The sequence below is a fragment of the Helicoverpa armigera genome, chromosome 24 (genome assembly GCF_030705265.1).
Source record: "Helicoverpa armigera isolate CAAS_96S chromosome 24, ASM3070526v1, whole genome shotgun sequence".
NCBI lineage: Eukaryota > Metazoa > Arthropoda > Insecta > Lepidoptera > Noctuidae > Helicoverpa > Helicoverpa armigera.
In genome coordinates this window covers 5484604-5504600 of record NC_087143.1, presented here as the reverse complement: position 1 = coordinate 5504600, position 19997 = coordinate 5484604, and the positions used below count along the sequence as shown (strand labels likewise).

At 33.6% G+C, this 19997-nt stretch overlaps 1 protein-coding gene across 7 annotated transcripts in view; it reads right to left on the bottom strand.

Moving 5' to 3' along the window:
* Positions 1 to 206: 206 nt before the first annotated feature.
* Positions 207 to 19997, bottom strand: part of LOC126053489 (myb protein) — a 55638-nt gene continuing 35847 nt past the window's right edge. For 3 of the 7 annotated variants that reach the window (XM_064041147.1, XM_064041149.1, XM_064041152.1), the window contains 11 exons: positions 14182 to 14279; positions 13668 to 13802; positions 13060 to 13228; positions 10960 to 11162; positions 10314 to 10405; positions 9735 to 9886; positions 9087 to 9242; positions 8425 to 8516; positions 7899 to 8085; positions 6936 to 7121; positions 3721 to 6321 (listed from right to left, as the gene is read on the bottom strand). In XM_064041147.1, the coding sequence (XP_063897217.1) occupies positions 5731 to 6321; positions 6936 to 7121; positions 7899 to 8085; positions 8425 to 8516; positions 9087 to 9242; positions 9735 to 9886; positions 10314 to 10405; positions 10960 to 11162; positions 13060 to 13228; positions 13668 to 13802; positions 14182 to 14279 (2061 nt within the window). In that variant the 3' untranslated portion in view covers positions 3721 to 5730. Of the gene's footprint in view, positions 2580 to 2999; positions 3117 to 3720; positions 6322 to 6935; positions 7122 to 7898; positions 8086 to 8424; positions 8517 to 9086; positions 9243 to 9734; positions 9887 to 10313; positions 10406 to 10959; positions 11163 to 13059; positions 13229 to 13667; positions 13803 to 14181; positions 14280 to 19997 lie in introns of those variants that run through there. The other 4 variants (XM_064041153.1, XM_064041150.1, XM_064041151.1 and 1 more) reach the window with 4 other exon arrangements.

Sequence of the window (19997 nt, the reverse complement as noted above, 5' to 3'; positions counted from 1 at the left end):
TAGTATGCGAATTTGCTTCGAGACTTATGAAAAACAAAAAAGTGTGTACTTAAGGAATCGCTTTCAAGAAATAAATTTATACATTTATACACAAACAAATGCTTGTCGTTATAAGACCTTCATTGGACGACATTTGAGAGTGCCTATATTTTAAAATTCCAACATCATTCTACAGAAGGGAAAGTGATAAAGTAAAACATCAAAAATTCTATAAAACCATTTATTTTCCTTGCTTAAACATCTATAAACCTATACAAACTTACATAAGTACTATTCACAAGCTAAAACAATATAGTCGTTGTCACCAAATAAAAACACTGCGTCTTTGAATAAAATAAACATGGCAATCAATTACCTACTAAGACTGTTTAACTTAAACTAAATATAATTTACAGTATTAAATGTTATTTATTACCAATTTACAAAGTGCTGCCGAACTTTGAAGATAGAAGATCCTATTCCTTTCTGGGGTCCGTTAAAGGTGAAGGTCAGAGCTCAAGATTTGTGCCTATAACTATACCATCTTTCATATTAATGGCATATGTGCTCATTAGGGTCCGTTCAGACAGACCGGCTCGGAGAGAAGAGCAAATTCTTAACACGTTGAAAATCGAGTACTTAGTATTATGTAGTAAGGTTTATTTTTGGATGTGCACTGCTTTTGTCATTAAGAATGCTCGAAGGCGCTCGGTGTGAAATAATAAGAGGAGCCGACCGGCTCCGATAGCGTACTTTTTCTCGACGTTTGGCTCCGATTGCATGCTCTTTAATGCTCGCGCAGCCGATCGGCTCCGGTCTGTGTGAAAAGAATGTAGCTCAAGTCCTATATGCGCCGTAAAGGGAACGTCGTTTTGATGTTTAAAAATAATAATTTATAGACAAAATGGGTGTTGATTGTGTTCTTCGGAATCATTATACATTATACCTAAACGCAATAAAGTTGTTCGGACATTTCTAGTATCTATGCGTTAAGACTTTAAGGATCACATTTCAATATTTTAAGGAGACTGTATGTCTCAAAAGATTGTGGTGGTCTTGATATTAATAGATAGCAATTAAAAAGCATACGAAAGAAAAACTGTAAAGATTCATGATTTTATTATTATTTATTTAATCAGCAGCACTAGAGAAAAATTCCAAAGAAAAACATAAATTAGAATAGAAATCACAAAAAACGTACAATAAAAATATGTTTAAACATAATTCGTATAAATATTGCCTCTTAAAATTATAATTATTATTACACCAAACTTAAACGTTAATTACAAAGTTAGATTTCTCTAAAAGCTGAAGTTATATTTTTTCTTGTTAAAAAGCGCAAACCACAACCTAAAACTTTATGGTATTAAAATATTATTAATTTTTGTTTTTACAAAAAATCAGCCATCCAGTAGCTTTTTAAAAGTATTAATTCACACAACTAACAGAAAATGTTATTACACAATTAAGCTGCATATCAATTCACAATCACACAAAATGCAAAAAGAATTAAAAGCTTTAAAATGTGTTACTCAAAAAACTTACAAAAATCTTAAATTACTGACTATATTTAGGATTGAATTATTCCACTTAATATTATACTTTGTACTCTTTCAAATTACAATATAGACTTACTAAAAAATATCTAGGCTTAAAATATTCTTAAGTGCAAAATCATTTTCAATCAAAATAATTTTTTACATAAAATCAGTAAAAAAAAACTAAATCGCTTCAAAATGGGACCTTATGTTACAAAGAATTAAATAAAACGATAGAATAATAGACAGATATTACACGTTTACCCAAATTATAGCGATTTTATTGTAAATTCTACAAATATATCGAAATTATGTATCCAATCAAAAAATATCTGCAATTGCTTAAATAAGTAAATTCTTTCGCCATGATGATATAATTCTATTTTTTACATAAATTAAACCTAAAATATGCATTAAAACCAACTTATGAAATAAAGTCACTTGTTAAAATTTTTATATCATCCACAATTACAAAATACAGAACTATTCGTACATAATTTCTTACTTATACTAAAATCACACTGTTTTATTTACAACTCTAAAATAACTACTAAAACCCATAATCTATAATAATAAGCGTACTTACGACTTTATCGTATTTCTTCCATTATCAAAATCTGAAGTGATGTGACTAAAAAACATTGGCAGTAACATTTTTATCGAAAAATCATTGAATGACATGTAACGACTGAAATCAGTCATCGAAAGTTCATCGACCACAAAAACGTCAGTTTTTCTTAAAACCACTATTTTTCAAGATTAGACGTGCAAATTCAAAGTAAACAGTTGTTTTAAGGAAACTGACGTTTGGCTAACTTTTGAACCAAAATAGAACAATGATCAGAAAGAAAATGAATTATCGATAAACACAATTAAACACAACACTACCAGGTCCAAGTCTCGGTATTTATAAGTTCATTATTTGTAAAAAACCCACTTCTATAGAAAATTCAGTGATCTAGGTTTTAAAGCTGATTTCCTCATATATTGGTGAGCTAGCTGAGTGAGGTCCAGTTGGTCTTGAGTCATGCCGCATGCGAAAGTCTGCCATTTGTAGTTGCCCTGTAAAATAATTACAACTTTACCTATGTACGTATTGTTCACCTAGACTAATATTTGTTCTTTTTGCTCTGAAGCTACTGAACCGATTTGGAAAATTCTTTTACTGTTGGAAAGCTACACTTTTCCCGAGTAACATAGTTTTGTACGTAAAATACTGTTTTGTCTCCATAATTAGTTGTTGTTTTTGACAATTCACTTGAGAGAACATCCATATCTTTGGTCTTTAAAAAAAGGCGCGTTTCTGACCACTACTATAAAAATTTTCATCTTTATTTTTTTTTAAACTTGATTGAATTTCACATCATTTTTACTTTTTTATCTGAATTCTATCACTCTATTGCCTAATCCACAACCCTTCATTCGTTTTGAGCCGCCCGCATCAGGAAACTTACCGCAAGTTAAAACAAACAAAATACTTACCACAATAAAAGGCGACTGATTTTCCTCCTTAACGTCAACTTCCTCGTCCAATTTGTCGAACTTGATGGAGCGCACAGCAGATCTCTTGACGACTATAGGCTCATTGCCACGAGCGACCTATAAGGGAATAACGTTGTGTGTGCTGTTACGTCAATACTTTTAAATGATATTCAAGTTTTGTTTTTAATATTATTAATTGTTTTTCGCTGTTAGTCTAGTGACCAGTGTATGCAATCTTTACACTGGTTCTAAAGAAATTAGTAAAATAGTATAGTGAACTTTGGATCAGTGGCTTCTTTCAGTTTAAAACGAAAATCCTAATAGGAATCTTTTGCTTTCCAGAGCTTTTCAGTTTGACTGTTGTTTTTGTATATCCACAGATATTGATCAGCAATTTATTCTTTGGATTTGCTTTGCTTTATTAAAAGTGTAGCTAATTTCATATACACAGATATATTTAATGATACTATCTACAGAAATATAATACTAAAACAAAATAAATGTTGCACACAAAGAAAATAAATTCTACTTCAAATGAAAACTGTCAAATTATCTGAACTGAATTTAAATATACTCATTATTCTGTTCTACACATTTGGATATCACTAATTAGAATGCAAGCAAAATACATCCAAAATAAATATGTCAATTTTGATTAGTTTTTTTTTTTGGTCCAAATGTTTAGAACCAGCTGGAGGGTTAATAAAAAACAAAACAAAAATAAAATGTACAAAATACATTTATTGAAATAAAAAATGACATCGGATCTCATTTGGATTGGATTGGAATACAAACAATATTGACAGAGACACTAAACTACTCAAAAAAATAAGAAAAAGCACATCGAAATACAAAAAAAAAATGTTGCCATAATACAAAGAAACTACAGCTACAGAATAAATTAAAACATTCTTTTTAAACATAAATAGTAACAAAAAACAATTTCTATAACAAGATATAAATAAATAAGTATTTTTAAGAAGATTCAACACTGGCCTGTCAATATTGTGGCGGGGATGGAATTGGCGGGAAAAAATACAAAATGGAGGGAAAAGGGGTAAAAGGTAATGTCATTTATTTATTTCAAATAAAGTTCTCTTAAGTAGCTGCCGATATAAAAATTGTTATAAATGTAACAAAAAAATGACTGTATAAATACAATGATCCACAACCTATGCGACAGCATTTAAGTCGTTATTCGAATGACAGTTAAATTAAGTATAAAAAATTGTTAATATTTTCAAATGCAAAATACAAAGCAAAAATACTATAATTAATAGAATTTCTAAATAAATAAATACAAGGATAGGACAGGTCACCTACAAGGGTTAGGTTAGTAGATTTCAAAATTGGAACGTGCCCTTAAATTATAAGACCCTATACATCCGTTCTTTCAACGATTTATCTCAAACAATTCCGTATTTAAGAAAAAAACTTGTACAAAAAACATTATTTTTTAACATTTTCTCAATCAATATTGGAATACCGCGATTCCTGAATACTGCTGAATCTCAATATTTATTTTGTACTTATTTGTTTTTTGTTACTACGGACAAGTATTTTTTTAACCTAAACAAAAATTAATACTTGAAATTATTACAACTAGTAACACTTAAATAATTTGGTGCATGGTAAACTTGAGGTATACTTTTTGACGATCCTACAACTATATTTTTATCTAGAGAATTAAGAATATATTAAATTAATTGAAAAAACAAAACGAATAGTTCATTTGATGAAAACCTCATCTTTGGTACCTTATTTTCTAATACCGTTTGACGTTTACATTAGTTTGGTGCAAAACCTACCTAAGAATCGAGAATTCGAGAAATAAAATTAAGAAAAATTTACAACCGTTATTATTTAATACGATAAAAAATAAACGCAAATTCCATAGTTATTTTTACACGATATTTTAAAATTATTACGTTTCAATAGTTTTATTCGAGACAAAAAAGTTAGTCATGTTTGTTTAAGATTCCATTTTTAATCGATTGTTATGCCGATAGAATCGATTTAGTAAAACTAAATCGATGATTTCAACGTTTATCACATTTTTATCGCGTAATTTTATGTTAGTTCATTAGTTGATTATGTAATTATGTATTTTTACTAGCCACTAATTTGAAAACACTAAAATGTTTCACATGCATTTGATATTAGAATTGTTTTTACCCCTTTGGTAAGGTAATTTTATGTCTACATTTTGTACAAATTATATTTTTTTGTATGTCTTTTACTTTTGTCTTGTCTTTCCGCCTTTTTTTCTTTTTCTTTAATTCTTAAAATTTTAGTATTTCCTCCAGTGGCTCGTATATTTCGTATTAAATTTAAATTGTTATTTTTATGACTTAGTTAAGCGTGTGTTGAACTTACTATTTACTCTTACAACTCACTATTTATTCACAGTCCATTTCATTATTTAACGTCTTGTGATATTTTGTTTATCTAATGTTTTGTAATGCAAAATTTATAGATATTTATCGATCTGGCTTGTACAATATTATTTCATCTTCAATTAAAATAAAACGCACTTATCGCTTACTTTTAACAATATCGTACGTATGGATTTTTTTAGGGTTTCATGGCTCTAATGTAAGAGAGGAACATATTTGTCCCTTAAAGTGCTTTCTGTATTTGATTAAAAACATTTATATTTTTTATTTTCAAAATCCTTTGTAACCGATTAACAAAACACCACAAGACCTCACTAACTCAATAAGCGTAATTCCTACATATTAGTGAACATATAATAATCGTTACTAAACACATCGTCTTGCCCATTATCTTTATCTACCGTCCACCATTGATTCTCTTTCTGCGCATAATCATTCTTATTCATAATCTTATTGGTCAAAATCTCATCAATGCGTGATGTAGACGGCTTCTGATTGGTCACTTTGTAAATGTGATCTGCTAGCGCATTGGCTAACACTTGTTTTGGCGCGATTAGGTTGTCACACGCGAGTTCATTGCCCGAATTGATAGTTCGTAACCGATCCGCGTTTAATCTACTAAAGCTAGGGTTGTCTAAATTGGTGATGTCTCTAAATGGGGTCATTTCGACCTCGTATTCTGGGTAAATGATTTCATTGGGGCCTAAGGTGTTAGGTTCGGGATTAGTAAGGAGTAAAGACCTGTGTTGTACCTTAGTTTTCTCAGTGATGACTGCTTCTATGTCAAGTTCTTCGTATTTGCTGGTTTCTGGGGTGTTGTCGGCGCTTATGAGGGAGTGTAGGCTCGTGGATTCTTCTAGAAGTGAATGTTTCACGATGGATGGTGGCGAGAACATAACTGAGCTGTCCCCGGCTAAAGTTTTGCTCTGTAACAATTGAAAATATTCCGTGAATTTTGCATAATTTACAAAAAAAGTAAGTTAATAATATAACTTATCAGCTGCCTTGGAGTTACATAAGTTGACTTTTGATAATATAGCATGTGCTTTGGAAGGGATGGCAACTAAGTTTTTGGTCCTGGTTACCATATTTAGCTAGTTCTATGATAGTTTTTTTTTAATATCTGATGATTTTTAGAATCTTATTAGTACCAAGTGAATACATTGAACACTATGGTTTTATTTTTAAGATTTTATATAAGACAGACAGACAAGTGTTGTTGAGGAGTTTGGTTTGCCACTTCTTTTTCCCAATAGCACATAGAAATTATGAAAGGCATCAATTATTTTTAGGTACTGTCTCATACAATTCTGACGTTCTAAAATTGCTATTTTTCAGCCTTTTTTTATTAAATACATTTGGCGTAATTTTTTTTTTTTTGAAAGCTCTGAAGGCAAGAGAGTTAATAGATTTTTTTAATGCGCTGAAGGTAGCAGAGGTTAGGTCATTGATATATTTATGTTTGCATATTGGTATAACTTTTTTTAACAACTTGCCGACTTATTTTTGTTCTAGCCAAACTATTTGTTAGTGAACTTACCGGCGTCTCAATATACGAGACATCGGGCACTAGCGTGGCCTGCCCGGCGTGCGAGTGCGGCGTGGAGGTGACGGCGCCCCAGGCGTGCGCGAGCGCCTTGCGGGCGCGCTTGTGCGTGGCCGCGCTCGGCACGTTCTCCTTGCCAGACTCGTGGCGTTTGAGGCTGCCGATGCCGGAGTCATTCACCTGGGGAGACGACCAATTTTTGTAAAATGTATGAACATTTTGGTGAATATATAGAAAAAAAAGTGGTGTAGTGAAGGGTGGGAATTTTTTTCTTGAATAAACGCTTTTTCATTTTCATTTCATTCATTAAGTCGTGCGACTGTATTATTATGTCGTATACAAGTACATACACTGATACTGTCATTATTTAATATATCACATTGGATTTTTTGACCAAAATTAGACCCAGTCAACAAAAGCTTAGGTATTTATTCAAATATTTTGTTTCGTAAATAAGTAAATCGCATTTCTAAATAGTACACAGCTGGATTCCATATTTGCTCACAAAAAAGAAACAATTTACATATCAACATAAGTCCACATGTAAAATATTAGAGCAAATGGCCAGAAGAAACATTTGTATGCACTTCCGCATTCAAATGGAATCTCACCCCTAGTTCCACTAAAAACTGCCAGAAAAAGATCAACTAAATCTGTATAATATCAAAGCGGAACTTATAAAAAGAAAAAGAAATCGGACCTCAGATCAATAAACCATTTTATATTTGAATTTCTACTACCAGTTGAAGCATTCACCCTTAAACAAAAATCTATAAAATGAAACCCGCTTTCCGTTGTTACGACATAACATGAAAACGGCTTGACCGATTTGACTGAAAATTAGAGGGGAGGTAACTTAGACCCGGGAGAAGGTTTTTGTCACCATCCGGCTACGGGACGAGGGTGAAACCGCGGGCGAAAGCTAGTACTTAATATATTATTTTGGACATTTCTCACCTGCACATTAGCATTTTCCTGGTCAGCAGTAGAAGACAGTAACGAGTCATTGACGGTACTATCAGAGTTCTCTCTCTTCATCATGATAGTGATATCTTCTACTAACAAGCCCGGGCTAGATGGTTCGTACTTCAAGCCGGATTTCTTGCCTAACTCCGCCATAGCTATCTTGAAGGGTGTTGGAGTTCTGTAATTAAGAGAATTAAGAATTAGTTAATGTGTTTTGTATTTGAAATAAGGAACGCGGATTTTAAGGTTTTGTGTAACTATTAGTAAATGAAAAGGTTATTGATAGTTATGTATTTTGGATGTTAAAACTATTATCTTTTTACGTATATGTATACTGAGCCGATTACATTGAAAGAGAAAAAAAACATTTCTGTACCAAGAGATTCTTAGCAAATTTAATGTATTCAAAGACTGATTTTTATTATAATTTTGACGAATATTTTACCCGTTCAACGTCAACTTTGATATCTTAAAAAAAATGTCTTATTTTTTAATACAAGTGCAGTTATGTACTTACTTAGGGGTGTTACTCTTGCCCGGGTGCGGTCCGCCCGGCGTCACGTGGTGAGCAGGTGTTGGTGTTTGTAGCAATGGACTTGCACTCCATTCCTGCAAAAATATATTATATTTAATTATTTATTGACATTATAAGTGAGAAACTGGGCCGGCTGTCACTGAACAGGAATACCATTTTTGGTAGTCGTCAGAAGCCAGTCCTGACACCAGTCTAACCAAAGGGGTAACTGGGTTGAGGAGGTCAGATAGGCAGTCGCTCCTTGTAAAGCACTGGTACTCAGCTGAATCCGGTTAGACTGGAAGCCAACCCCAACATAGTTGGGAAAAGGATCGGGAGATTAAGATGACGTGAAAGTGAACATAACTCTGTAAGCCAAATGTGTGCTAACGGCATATATATTTTTTTTATTTACAAGTAGGACTACAAAGATGTTCAAATGACAGAAGGTAGGTTTATCGTGCCTTCTCAAACATGGCAGAACTCGTTATAATGGTGACCGATTTACGGACCAACCGCGTCAAGTGCTGCTTAAATGCTTAACCTTAAGACCGATTTTCCAACTTCAACCGCCCCAGTGCTGCTTAAGTGCTTATGACCTATTTTCCAACTTCTTCTTCTTAATAAACTATTCAACTTTATAAGACAAATATACAGATACATACCTTAGTGGCATGCCTGAGCGGAGTAGAGTCGAGCTCCGCGAAGGCGATGGGCGCGGGCGAGTTGAGGAACTGCGACGGACTGAACGGCAGCGCCTTGATGGGAGTCACTCCCGACTCCCGACACTCTAGAGCTTTGGATAATGTGTCTGACCATGCCTGGAATTGTTAGAAAGATTTATTAGTCATGAGAAAAGAATTACGTAAATAAATGATAAAAAAACAGTTAGTGTTCAGATTTATAGACGATGTAAGAAATAAATTAGTTAATGCTCTGTTGGTCACTGAAAAAGACTTCGAAAATGGATACAGGTTCAAATTCAATTCCGAATGGGTTCCAAAAGCCTCTTATTTGCCAGATATGAATTTTTTTTGCTTTGCGCATGATCATTTTCATATTTATATAATTAATTTTTAAAAACAATGAGCTGGTCAAAATTAATTGCTCTGAAATGTACAGACTATGTCAGGTCAACCTGCCCCGATCTGACAAATTTTACCAATTAACCGAACATTAACCTTCTGCTATTGTGATAAGGTTGAAAATTGAATCATTACATTTATGTATATGGTAATCAAAGATACCACCATCACTTTTATTTTTTATAAAACACCATAAATAAAAACTCCGATACAATATGTTAAACTCACATTAGTGTTGGGAACAACGGGGGTTAACTTTTTGGGCTTTCTCCTCAGTATGGGGGGAGGGGAACTGGTTTCCATCGTCTTCTTCTTAGGAGACGTGAAGATTGAAGGCACTTCTATTTCCTTGGAGGATTCCGCTTGAACCGCGTATGTTACTGGAAGAGGTAGAAATAATGTTATTAAAAAATATATATTCACAAATGATATGCAATAAAATGATGGACATGCCAGCCGAATATCCCTTCTTTTATGTAAATCGGTAAATAAGCTTATGTGATAACTTGAAGTTGATTAACTAAGCTATGTGGAAATGAATTAGATAATTTGTATATCTCATTCCTATGATTTCATTGATCTCATTCAGTGATCCTTCTAAATCAAAAAATATTTTTGAATTATTGGAACCATTTTTTAATTATTTGTTTGAATCAAATAGGCATCGGAACTACTGAACCAATTTGATTAATTATTTCATTGTTAGGAAGCTACACTATTCCCGAGTGACATAGACTATATTCTATCCCGATATGGGCAAAAGTTCTTGGGTGAAACCGCGGGAAGCAGCTAGTATAAAATACATACCAGCATCCTGATTGTTTTGGTTGGTGGTTGACGCTTGACTCAAGTAACTTCTGAGAGGGGAGTCCGTTGGCAGCGTGTCTATGTTCACAAATCTGAAAAGTGATACAAGAATTATTTAATAACATGTCAAATATACTATTGAGTAGTAATAATCTGGACTCTCTGACTGCCGTTACAGACATGGGCTTGAAAATCCCAAACTTGTAAGCTTTATAGCAGAGGAAGCCATTTGAACATTTTTGGCAGTCGTTACGGGTAGTCAGAAGCCAGTAAGTCTGACAACCTGTCTTATCAACGGGTATTGGGTTACCCGGGTAACAGGGTTGAGAAGGTCATATAGGCAGTCACTCCTTGTAATAGACTGGTACTCAGCTGCATCCGTTTAGACTGGAAGCCAACCCCAACATAGTTGGGAAAAGGCTCGGGAGATGATGAAGCATTTATGCAGACATAGGTGCACTGACTATTCCTTCACTCTCATAGGCCGATGGGATGGCAATCCGACACCATTAGAGAGAGATCTCAAGCAAGACTGGCATTTACGACTTATCTAATATTAATGGTAGCTGTACCTAAAAACTAACTGTACCTAAAGTCTAACAAAAGTGAAGAAAAATTTCTAGAAAATTCCAAAGCTTATACTTACTTAAAAGGCGCATCAACGATTTCAATATCAGCAGCCACCAGTCCCCCTCTGTCAGGAGACTTGGGAGGAACGGTCTGATGTTGCAAAGTCGTCAGCTGGTCCTTCAGAAGTTGTCTGAAGTGTAAGACGTGCTTCGAAGCCGGTTGGCTCGTGTTAGAAGAGTTGCTCTGCGTTGACTCGTTGAAGGGGTCTGACCAGGTCTGCTGGAATTTGGTGGGTTAATTAGGTTAATATTTACATAGCTATAATAGTTTTATATTCTGTGAATTTTAACTTATTAAGTCACATATTCATCTATGAAACCAGCTAAAGAGACAATGACCATCTATCTGTACATGGTTTAAAACCATTTGAATTTACCAATATTCCAACGAAAGTTAGTCTTTCTATATCTCTGTCTTCTAAACCAATGAAAATGAAATTAGGTACACAGATAGTCTAGATCCTGAGAAAAATTTATTTTCTAAGTCTATGTTTTATCTAGGTGCTACTAGGGCAATACATACTTCGCTATATCTAAGACAATACATACTTTCTTATCCTCACATGTGAAATTTTTTTTTTTTTCTAAACATTAATGTGTAGTTTGATTACAATTTTGTAAGTGAGCATCTAAAAGCCAAAGCACACAACTACAACATAACGAATAAGCCCGAATGAACGAAACCAGTGATATTTAGATGAAGTATAACTACATATGATGAGGGATGTGAGCAAATGAAAAGAAATACACTGCAAATTAATATTTAAACAGTTAAATGTATAGGCTAACCAGTTTTTGTAATAATTTGTTTAATTTTAGAAGATAAGTAATAACTGGTATGAGAAAATAAGGTTTTATTTTGACAATTTAGATTTGGATCATAATTAGCCTTTTTATTGTCCTACTACAGGGCACAGGCCTCTTCTCATACAAAGAAGGAATGATCAGTATATTTACCAAATTTGGTCAGCATATACATTTGAAAGGCAAAAACACGACACAAAGGTAAACTCAATATGAACAGTGCTGAATATTGTGCAAAAGTCGTATCTTTGCTTGTTAGTCAATTTGGTTGATTTTCATGCGAAAAGTTAAGTTAATTTAGGAAGTTCTAGATTACACAAAGACTTTCTTTATATTATATTGTTTTCTTTATAACCAACCAAGTTAACTATATAAAGGAAAAAGGTTTGTCTGCAATATAAGCAATTTTAATTTATAATGCTTATTACTTGCAAACGCCCCTTAAAACAAAAAAGGTCTTATTACATAATGAGGCCCAATCTTCAATCTAAAACTAAACCTGAGAGATATTTTGAATTTCGAATTTTAAATCCAACTATGGAATTCCCAATTTTACTGGCTACTAAAATTTACTTATTTTTTTAATTTTGCTGTAAATTTTTCTATACCAAGTTTGATTTCATATAAGTTTTAGTTTAGTTTCACAACAACTAAATCTTTAAAAAAACTAAATAACACAAAGGCACACTTAAACATAAATCCCAATACTACATACCAATCACGAACGAAATAAAACATTCGAAATTCAAAAACCATATTTTTTTCTTTTATCTCTCAGAATTAGTTCCGAATTCTAATCCGACCTCATTATGCAGTAAGGGTCTTTCCCAATATTCTATCTATCTGTTGGTTTGCTTAATAGAGATATGAATTTGCCATAGCTTATATGGAGTCATTTAACATCCTTGGCAGTCGTTGCGGTAGTCAGAAGCCAGTAAGTTTGACACCAGACTAACCAAGGGGTATTGGGTTGCCTTGATAACTAGGTTGAGGAGGTCAGATAGGCAGTTGCTCCTTGTAAACTAATTAGTACTCAGCTGCATCCGGTTAGACTGGAAGCCGACCCCAACATAGTTGGGAAAAGGGCTCAAAAAAAGACGATGATGAAGTACTCCATATTAATGTGGGTTTGAAATTGTTAACAATTTTGGCCCCGCCTCAACTAATAGCCCATCTCACTCTGTCAATACCAGAAATGTGCGACATACACACACATTACTCGTCTGTTCAAAACAATTGACTGTAGTAAGCCAAATCAATAGATAGATAGAATATAGGAACAGCCGTAAGGAAGGTAAAACAAGCAAACTAACATCGTTATAAGCGACTTGCACTTTGTCGTTAGAAGCGTTGTGTTCAGTGTACTCTCGCGGACGAACCCGCGTTTGCTTGCGGCGCAGAGACTCGAAGCTGTCGAGTAGGTCGGGCTCGTATTTACGTCGCATTGTCGAGTTCCAGTGGTTCTTTATTGCGTTGTCGGTCCTGGAAGATTTAATAGTACATAATATTAGAAAATATTCATAGTTAGGACAAAAATATAGGCTAAGGGTGGGTCCGCCAAGTCCGCCAGTAGTCTTTAGTCTTTGCTATTCTGAAATTAGCTTTTTGACACAATCAGGCATGAGTAGAACTGTTTTCTTCATAGCTTTTTTACCAAGAAGAGAATACTGTGAAGTCAATAGTAGCCAACTTCGGACAAGGTTTTCGACAATATCTAACTTCAGAATAGTAGAGTTACATGGCGCGAACTGTACTGTGTGTCTTTGTGTTTAGAAATATTTTGATAAAACTTGCCAATATAATAGCTTACACATCAGAGTAATAATATAGGCTGCTTTTTATCCCGATGTGGGATTTAGTCTACTCAGGTCACAGGTGACAAAAGCTAATATTAAAGGATACAGAGAAATATTTTTCTTACCTGCCGGGCAATAATTTAGCGATCTTAGCCCACTGGTTGCCAAGTTGTTTGTGCGCTTGGTATATCACTCTGTCTTCATGTTCCGTCCATGCTGTCTTCTTTATAGAGGGGTTTAGGTGGTTATGCCACCTTTCTCTGTAAAATTAAATGTAAAATTGGTTAATATCCGTTCGTATTATATCTTTGAAAAAATAAAAATAATTAGTGATTAATTTTATTAATAGGTACTATAAATGCGAAAGTTTGTATGTATGAATATTTGGTCCTCTTTAACACAAAAACTGATACGTTAATTTTGATGACTCTTAATAGCAACATAGCTTATAGGGTACTTTTTATTTATATACGAGAATTAATTCCTTGATAAGGGTAAAACCGCAAGCAAAAGCGAATTATCTATATATTAGGAAAACTCTTCAACTTCTGACCATAGAGTTGTTAAGGAGCTATTTTTACCAAAGTTTACCGAAATAATAATTTAAAAAAAAATTGTGTTAAAGGAAAATCTACGTACCTGCATTGTTTCCCTATCCTCCCTTTTAAATGACGCGCGATGAGCGTCCATTTTTTCGGCCCGTATTTTGCAACCAACTCCATAACTTTCTCATCCTCCTGAAACATTAAAAAAAATTACATGAGATGATGATGTTAAGTAACAATTTATGCATATAGTCAAGGAATATAATTAATAATCAAATACTATAATAAAAAAATTAAAATGCAGAAGTAACCGTCTTGACATAACAAGGGCACAGGATGACTACAATATTATGATTACTAATGCATATCCCCAAAAAGTAAAAAAAACAAACACAGTAAAGTTAACCATTCTTCAAATACAATATCAGACTTCATCACCAATCGATTAAAAGACCAAAACTTCTCACACAAAAAATGTAAGTACATACCCAGGCAGCACACAAGTCAGATAACTGGCCAAGAATTTAACTCTATGCAGGGTTAAGCTTTATTATATATGAATATAAGCTGAGTGTATTACCAAATTATGTATTAAAGTTATTTCTTGCTATAATAATGCTATCAGCTGAATTAGTTTAGTAATTTGCGGATTTTATTTCTTCAAACTGAATAATCATCATAAAAAGACCTGCTACTCAAGAGTTCGTGTAATCTTTTGTATAACATTGGTATAAAATTCCATTATCAAGCATGATACTGGATAAGCTGTATTCTGTTTTCTTTTAGTTGTATTACACACTACACCTTGACAGTTATTCAGCTGCTGTATAAAATAGGCGTTGTTTCTGTTATGAAGCATATAGTGACTTAACAGAAATAAAGATAGCTGTTGTAACTACTTTATGACGCTTTGAGTATGAAATTACCGTCATATGCAGCTAACTGTAGTTAAAGCAATATTAACAGATTCTGATGCAGAAGTTTGCTGCGTAATGAGAAGTACTTAGACATTTTTAAGCTAGAAGAGCTGTTCTGGAAAGTTAGTCAGCATTTAACCGGCTGACAGAGCTAATTGTTTTGTAGGGTTATACTACGTGAAAATGCATCGCACGTTTGTAGTAGGTATATAGTACCTACTATGCTTATTTATTTGTATCGTACTATTATGAATTCTGTACTACAATAATTAGTTATAATTAAGTATGTAATTTTTCGTATCGTAATATTTTTTAACCGACTTCTAAAAGAATGAGGTTCTCAATTCATCGGAATCTTCTATAATTATCTGAATTTGATAAGAACTAAAAATAAAAAATAATATAGCTTTCCTATAATGTGGGTTTTTATTATTATATGACTGAATCCTAATTGTTTGATTTACAGTACGAATGTGTGTTATCATAGAACAGTTGTCGAAAAATGTTTAATGCAGTCCACTTTTAACCAGAGCACAACTTAATAAGTGGACACTTATGGTCTCTTATGCATATATTAGACGGTAAGCCACTGTGCAATCAGATTTTATTCAGAATGTGCGTCGCCATTATCGAACAACATAACCTAATTATAATGATGTGGAATTTTATACTCAATTACTCAAGTTTAATAACGAAATAAATATAATATTCTTTAAAAAGTTTTACAAGGTTATTTTTGAACCCTTACATTGAAATAAACTAAAAAAATATTTTACACGTAAAAAACATAACTAGAAGAAATTTTGTTTATTTCTTCAAAACCCGGCTTATCAGGAAGCGCGTGAAAAATTTACACGAAATATATATATATATACACGGTAAAGTTGCATGCGCACCTACAATTTCTTTCATCAAGCCTAAATAAGGGTAAAATTTACGATAGGTAAAATATTATACTACGAATATGTATAACTCTGTTCGGATTTGTCAATATTTAATTTGATCAACTTCTTGCTAAAATATACCTGAAATAAGCTAAACGCTGTGTATGATCTGAATATCTGAGCTTTGAAGAACTCAGTCAATTATAATATGTTCATTCATCATTCACTCATCATCTGGCTAAAAGAGCTGTAATGCTTGTGTTAAAGAACAAAATCTTTTTATGTAGAAGATATTCAGCTTGTCGTACAATTATTCAAAAATTATTCATCTTTTACGTTGCTATTACACAGCTAATAGCAGTATATTTTGTGCCCAAATTGCTTGAATAACGTCTGAGTAAGCGCCATATCAGCTATTTACAGTAGTTTTTTTCTGCAATTAGCTTCTATGACTGCTGTTAAACAAAAATTACTCAAAAGGTTTGTGCTGGCTGGGTAGGTACCTCTCGAAATAACCAAATCATCGCCTCAAAAGACCAAACAATTGAAAATGGAAACAATAACCAATCAGAACTCATCCTTACACGAACCTCTTTAGACAAAAAGTTTGCAAAAACAAAACCCGACCAAGTGCGAAACGGACTCTCCAACATGAAGGTTCTGTACCATTACTACCATTGTCAGAGTACAAATTACGTTTGTAGTATGGGACTCCCTGGAATATTTATTTTATTCTATTTTTCAGTATGTATTGTTCTGGCGGGAACAATTAAAATAAAACATCATATTATGTGAAAATTTCAACTAAGTATGACCTATTATCGTCTTCGAGATATACCCTGGCGAAAGAAGGACAAACTGATGGAAAGAAGAATGGCGAAGTCTTGTAACAGGGTCCCATTTTATCCTTTGTGTACGGAACCCTAAAAAACAATAAGATCATCTGATCGGAACGTGCAAAAATACGTTACGAGCAAGGTGAACCGGTGTGTGGGCGAAAAAATATGAATACAAGCCGTTGATCAGCTGATTGGACTGTGAAGAGGTAAAAAGTGCTTCTAACATTATTTTTCTCATGGTTTCATCCGGTGTAGACTAGGTATCAATTTTAAAGACATTCCACTGTGAAGGATCCGATTAGACTGGAAGTTCCCAGTGGATTCCAGTATTGTTGGGAAAAGACTAAGCTGATGAAAACTACGAAACAGTGCTTTTTATTTTATAACGTAAGTACTTAAATATTTTGTGACAGCAAAAAAGCCAAGGGTTCAACATCAAGGTACGAAATATGAAAATGCAGAACAACTCTACATTAGTTGCTATTTTCACATATTTTTTGAAAACAATACACAATTCAATTATTCACATAAAAAAGCTCGCACTTATACACGCAAACCTTACCATGTCGTGATACTAACCTACTTTAAAATCGATCACCACAAAGTACTCGATTCAAAATGACTTTAACAAATCGCGAGTCACGTACGAAGCAATTAGAACGCCCTTTACATTAAAATAATAACACTTTTTACTCGATACTGTGCCGAATAATTGGCGGCGGTGTGATTGTAACTCGATTGCTCGCAAAAAGTTTGATCATAATCGCCATTCAGTATTGTAGATTTATCCTTGAATGGTTGTTGTTAATTGAAGTTGGAGGAGCCTCGTTCTTGTTATAATTGTATTGATTGATTTAGTTCCGGAACATATACATACCTACCTGGTCATTAAAAGCTTATGTAATGAGCTGATGTAATTATTTTTATCATTATTCATTAAAATCCATAGTGAGTTGGTCAATGTGGGTAAAAAATCATTCGGTTTTATGGTGATTACTTTTCATCAATTAGTATTAAACGTACCATTATTTGGATAGTAGCTTTCGAAAGTGGTTACAACCGCATCCCGAGGGAGCTACTCCCAACAGCCGGATAAACGAGAATCCCATGTCCTTTCTTAGCTCTGTGTACCAAAGCAATTTAGTAGTTTTAGCAGCGAAAGCGGGACAGACAAGCAGAGTTATTTTCGAAGTTATAATATTTTTTAAGGAGGTCAGATAGGCAGTCGCTCACTTGTAAAACACTGGGCCTGTGCATCCGGTTAGTCTGGAAGTCGACCCCAACATGGTTGGGAAAAGGCTCTGAAGATTAAAATATTAAAAAAGAATTATTATTAAAAAAACAAAATACCCGACTGCACACTAAAAAAAGAGTAAAACAAGCCCCAAAATAATATTGATCAATACAACTTTACTGAATATAATTTATAAATATTGATGGAAAGCATCGCAGGCGGGGACCAACAGAGGCTCATTTATAGTCATTTGGGTTGTGCACCATTTAGCAGAATTTTCGTTGGTGGCGGTCAAGGTGGTCCCCGCCTGCGATGCTTTCCATCAATATTTATAAATTATATTCAGTAAAGTTGTATTGATCAATATTATTGTGGGGCTTGTTTTACTCTTTTTAGTGTGCAGTCGGGTATTTTGTTTTTAATAATAATTCTTTTATTTATAACTTTTAGCTGTTTTATTTAACGAAAATGTTGTAGATGTAGAAGACTATGTATATGTAAGTACCATTTTAAATTATTTCGACGACATTTGGCTTTAGATTACGAGTGATGTTACTCCGCAACATAAATTTACCGCCAATGCGACGTTCAAGACGATCAAGACGACGTTCATGCATTTGATCAAGACGACGTGATTGTATCGCCAAAAGAATCGCTTTTTGCTTGCTAACGCATGAGTTGCTTTGCGTTGACGCAGAATTAACATGTTCCCGTGGGAATTTTGAGAAAAAACGTATCCTATATTAATTACTCCCGTGATTGAAATGAATCTAATGATACCGCATACATATTTTTTAAAGGAAATTTAGAAAAATATCCCGTGGGACTTTTAGGATAAAATGTATCCTATGACACTCCCGTAATCAAGACAAATCTAACGATACCTCATACTTCAAAATCCATCAAGCCGTTTAGGCTACAGGAGGTCACAAAGGAACAGACATACATACATACTTACATACTTACATACACTCGAAAAACATTACCCTCCTTCTTTGGCAGTCGGGTAATAAGGCTATATGACGAATATCTAAATACAGACCTCAAAATAACACCAAAAAAGTCCTTATCAAAACAGATGGCCTCAAGTCAATATCCTTGCCCTTGAATAGTTTTTTGTCTGTTTGTCCGCACTAAGCTCTCATACAAAGATCTAATAGTGCTTATTATTAACTAGACCCATTTAGTTTGTAGATGATGTCATTTCTTAATGGGAATGTAGAAGCTGGGTTGTATTGTTCTATTTAAGAGGATTAGAATTGGGACAAGCTATTTGTGGTTATATAAACAAGAAGTTTAAAAGGAAAGGACTGGAGAAAATGTAAGAATATTAAAATTTTATTATTTATTATCAGCCTTTTTAATGTCCTTCTGCACAGAGCACAGGCCTCTTCTCATACAGAGAAGGAATGAGCGTTAACCACGACACGTGCTCAAGGTTTTAGTAAGTCAAGTTTCCTCAACCTGGTTTCCTTTCTCTAGCGAACATCTAATATACAAAGATGTTCGATGTACTCTCTTTCAACTATGCTAAAGTATGAGCTTCTTTTGTTTTAAGTCTTTTCAATTTTGTCGCCATTCCGTCTCATATTTGGCAACTATATCAATACATTCCAATCCAAAGATGGATAAATAACTCAGTTCCGCATTTTATCTAACCAAAAAGGAACAAAAATATGAATAATTCATATTACCAATTATGTTATTATCTGATTTCGATAGGCTTCCATATGAGGACAAAAATCATAAATGATGTAATGCCTAAAGCACGCCCATTCAATCTTAGTGTTAGAAAAAACCAAGTGTATTATACAGTGATTTGCATTTAAACAATCATTGGGTTCCGTAGCAATATAATCAACATATTTTGTGTAAAATAGGTACCGTTATTTTTTTTTCATGTAGGTTAATCCTTACTAATGAATAAAAAGGGAGAAGTAATATTTATGTGTCTGTCACACAATCACGGCAAAACGGCTGAACTAATTGAAATTTAATTGGACACAGAGGTAAGTCGCACCCATGAGACGGATATA